Genomic DNA, 2,395 nt, shown 5'->3' with positions numbered 1-2,395 from the left:
TCAGGCCGCGGCCCGCGGTGCTCGGCCCCGGGCGGCGGGGGCCCTGGCGGCGGGGACCCTGGCGGGGCCCTCTCCGGCCTCGCTGGGCCGGTGTTGAGCTGCGGGCGGGGCCCGTGCTTTCGGTGACCGTGTCCCGGCAGGCCTTGTCCCTTCCTGCTGCATCGTCACTCTCTTGGCTCGGGTCTGCTTTCTTTTCTGCTGTTGAGATAGGAACGAGCCAGCTACGCACCCTCTATTCTTAGTCTCAGTTCCTTCTTTCTTAAATCGGGCAAAACCGCGAAATGTTACCTTGCGTTGATTTAGTTGACTTCAGCCTCTCTCCAGTGTCAGGAATGCTTTGAGTTCTTCGAGGCTGCTTGTGGCCGTTTTTAGCTCGATGCCATCACATCCTTTCAGTGAGTACTTGCTTTCCTCACCCAGGTTGCTGGTGGAGATCCTTGAGTAGGAGCAGACTTGGGGCAGAACTTCACAGGAGTGCCTGCTAAGATGCCCTCCCCTTGCAACAGCAAAGTATTAACGACCAGTCTCCTCTTGAGAGTGGTTTTTATTTCACGGAATTACGTACTAGCCAAATAATGGTCACTTAAGAGGCGTTTCCGTGTCTTGTCTTTGAGAATATTGTGTAAGTGGGTATCAAGATTTCACTTGGATACCTTGCCTGTTATCTCTTTATCCGTGAGACTGAAAGAAGGAAGTTTGGTCAATAAGTTGGGTTTTGTTAATCCTTATTCAGGATGCTTAGAATTGGATTATTTGTATAAAGATTTTTCTTTAATGTAAGTTTGTAGACTTAAAACCTCCCACAGGAATATATTTTTCATCTTTTAAAAGAGGGAGCATTGTAACATAAGAGACTTGCAAGATATTTGAGATAACAGAAAGATGCATTGGGATTAACATGTAACAAAGCCTACGGTCTTTTTTTCTCTATACTTTATAATCTCTGAAACAAAGAATGGCTACAAAGAGTGATTTCGTATGGTACACCATCCATCTAAACCTACAGGGGTTTTTTACTTTTATTAACTACCTGAATTGTCAAAAAGTTTCCGTGTTTGGCAGCCTCAACACAAACTCTTATCAGTCTGCTCTTCTGGGCTGAAGAGAATCCTGACAAGCTGACTTTGGTTTTTCAGGTTTTAATACAGCACTTCACTGCCAACTTGAAATTTCTGTGGTCATGGTCTGATTCTTAACCACGTTATGGAGTTTGCTGTAGCTAGTGGTTTAAAAAAGAAAAAGTTAAGTAGGAAGATTTCGGAGATTTGATTAAATAACCCATCTCTCACCACATTCATACAGACAAAAGAAGAGACACAACTAATAGACATAAGATCATGACATTCCATGACATTCTGGTTATTTGAATGTGTTTAAAGTCCTTCAAAACTTACTGTCAAGTGAGCTGTGAATGATTGTGACACTGCCCTGAGTGACCATTTATGTGACGTTGTTTTTTCGTCCTCTGTAGGAAGAGGTTGACCCGTCACTTCAAGCACTTGAATCCCGCCAGGAGGAGATTCTAAAACGCTTGTATGAACTGAAGAGTGCTGTCGATGGTCTCTCAAAGATGATACAAACCCCAGATGCTGACTTTGATGTAACTAATATCATTCAAACTGATGAATGTTCTCCTTTGACAACAAATGGAGCAGATTTAGATTTGATGCTTGGAAAGGTAAGTTTACTTGAGCATATATGTTGATAGGTACTTTCTTTGCTCTCAGATTTTCAGGGTTGGAAGGGTGGCATTAAAATCTGGGACACTCAGAACTTAATATTCAAGTCTTATATCCTTACAAATAACCTACAACTGCCATTTTGTTTTGGGCAGTGTCCTGGTTTCGGCTGCGATAGAGTTAATTTTCTTTCTAGTAGCTGTTACAGTGTTATGTTTTAGATTTAGTATGAGAAGAATGTTGATAACACACTGATGTTTTCAGTTGTTGCTAAGTAGTGTTTAGACTAAGTCAAGGATTTTTCAGCTTCTCATGCCCAGCCAGCGAGAAGGCTGGAGGGGCACAAGAATTTGGGAGGGGACACAGCCAGGACAGCTGACCCAAACTGGCCAAAGGGGTATTCCATACCATGTGATGTCATGCCCAGTATATAAACTGGGGGGGAGTTGGCCTGGGCAGGGATTGCTGCTTGGGAACTAACTGGGCATCGGTCAGTGAGTGGCGAGCCATTGCATTGTGCATCACTTGTTTTGTATATTCCAATCCTTTTATTATTATTGTCATTTTATTATTGTTGTTGTTATTTTCTTCCTTTCTGTCCTATTAACCTGTTCTTATCTCAACCCACAAGTTTTACCTTTTTTCCTTCCAATTCTCTTCCCTGTCCCACTGCGGGGGGGGGGGGGGGGGGGGGGGGGGGCGGGGGGAGGGGGTTG

General features: G+C 44.0%; 1 protein-coding gene across 2 annotated transcripts in view; it reads left to right on the top strand.

Annotated features, from left to right (window-relative positions):
- AIMP2 (aminoacyl tRNA synthetase complex-interacting multifunctional protein 2) overlaps positions 1-2,395 on the top strand; it is a 4,293-nt gene that overhangs the window by 152 nt on the left and 1,746 nt on the right. Inside the window, exons 1-2 of one of the 2 annotated variants that reach the window (XM_010570222.1) lie at positions 1-7; positions 1,472-1,678. The exon at positions 1-7 is cut by the window's left edge and continues 152 nt beyond it. In XM_010570222.1, coding sequence (XP_010568524.1) covers positions 1-7; positions 1,472-1,678 — 214 coding nt within the window. The remainder of the gene's footprint in view (positions 8-1,471; positions 1,679-2,395) is intronic. The other variant, XM_010570221.1, reaches the window with a different exon arrangement.

This window comes from Haliaeetus leucocephalus, unplaced genomic scaffold (genome assembly GCF_000737465.1).
Source record: "Haliaeetus leucocephalus isolate CR32 unplaced genomic scaffold, Haliaeetus_leucocephalus-4.0 Scaffold295, whole genome shotgun sequence".
NCBI classification, from domain to species: Eukaryota; Metazoa; Chordata; class Aves; order Accipitriformes; family Accipitridae; genus Haliaeetus; species Haliaeetus leucocephalus.
Note: the sequence above shows the minus strand (reverse complement) of the source record. Positions and strands in the feature narration are given on the sequence as shown.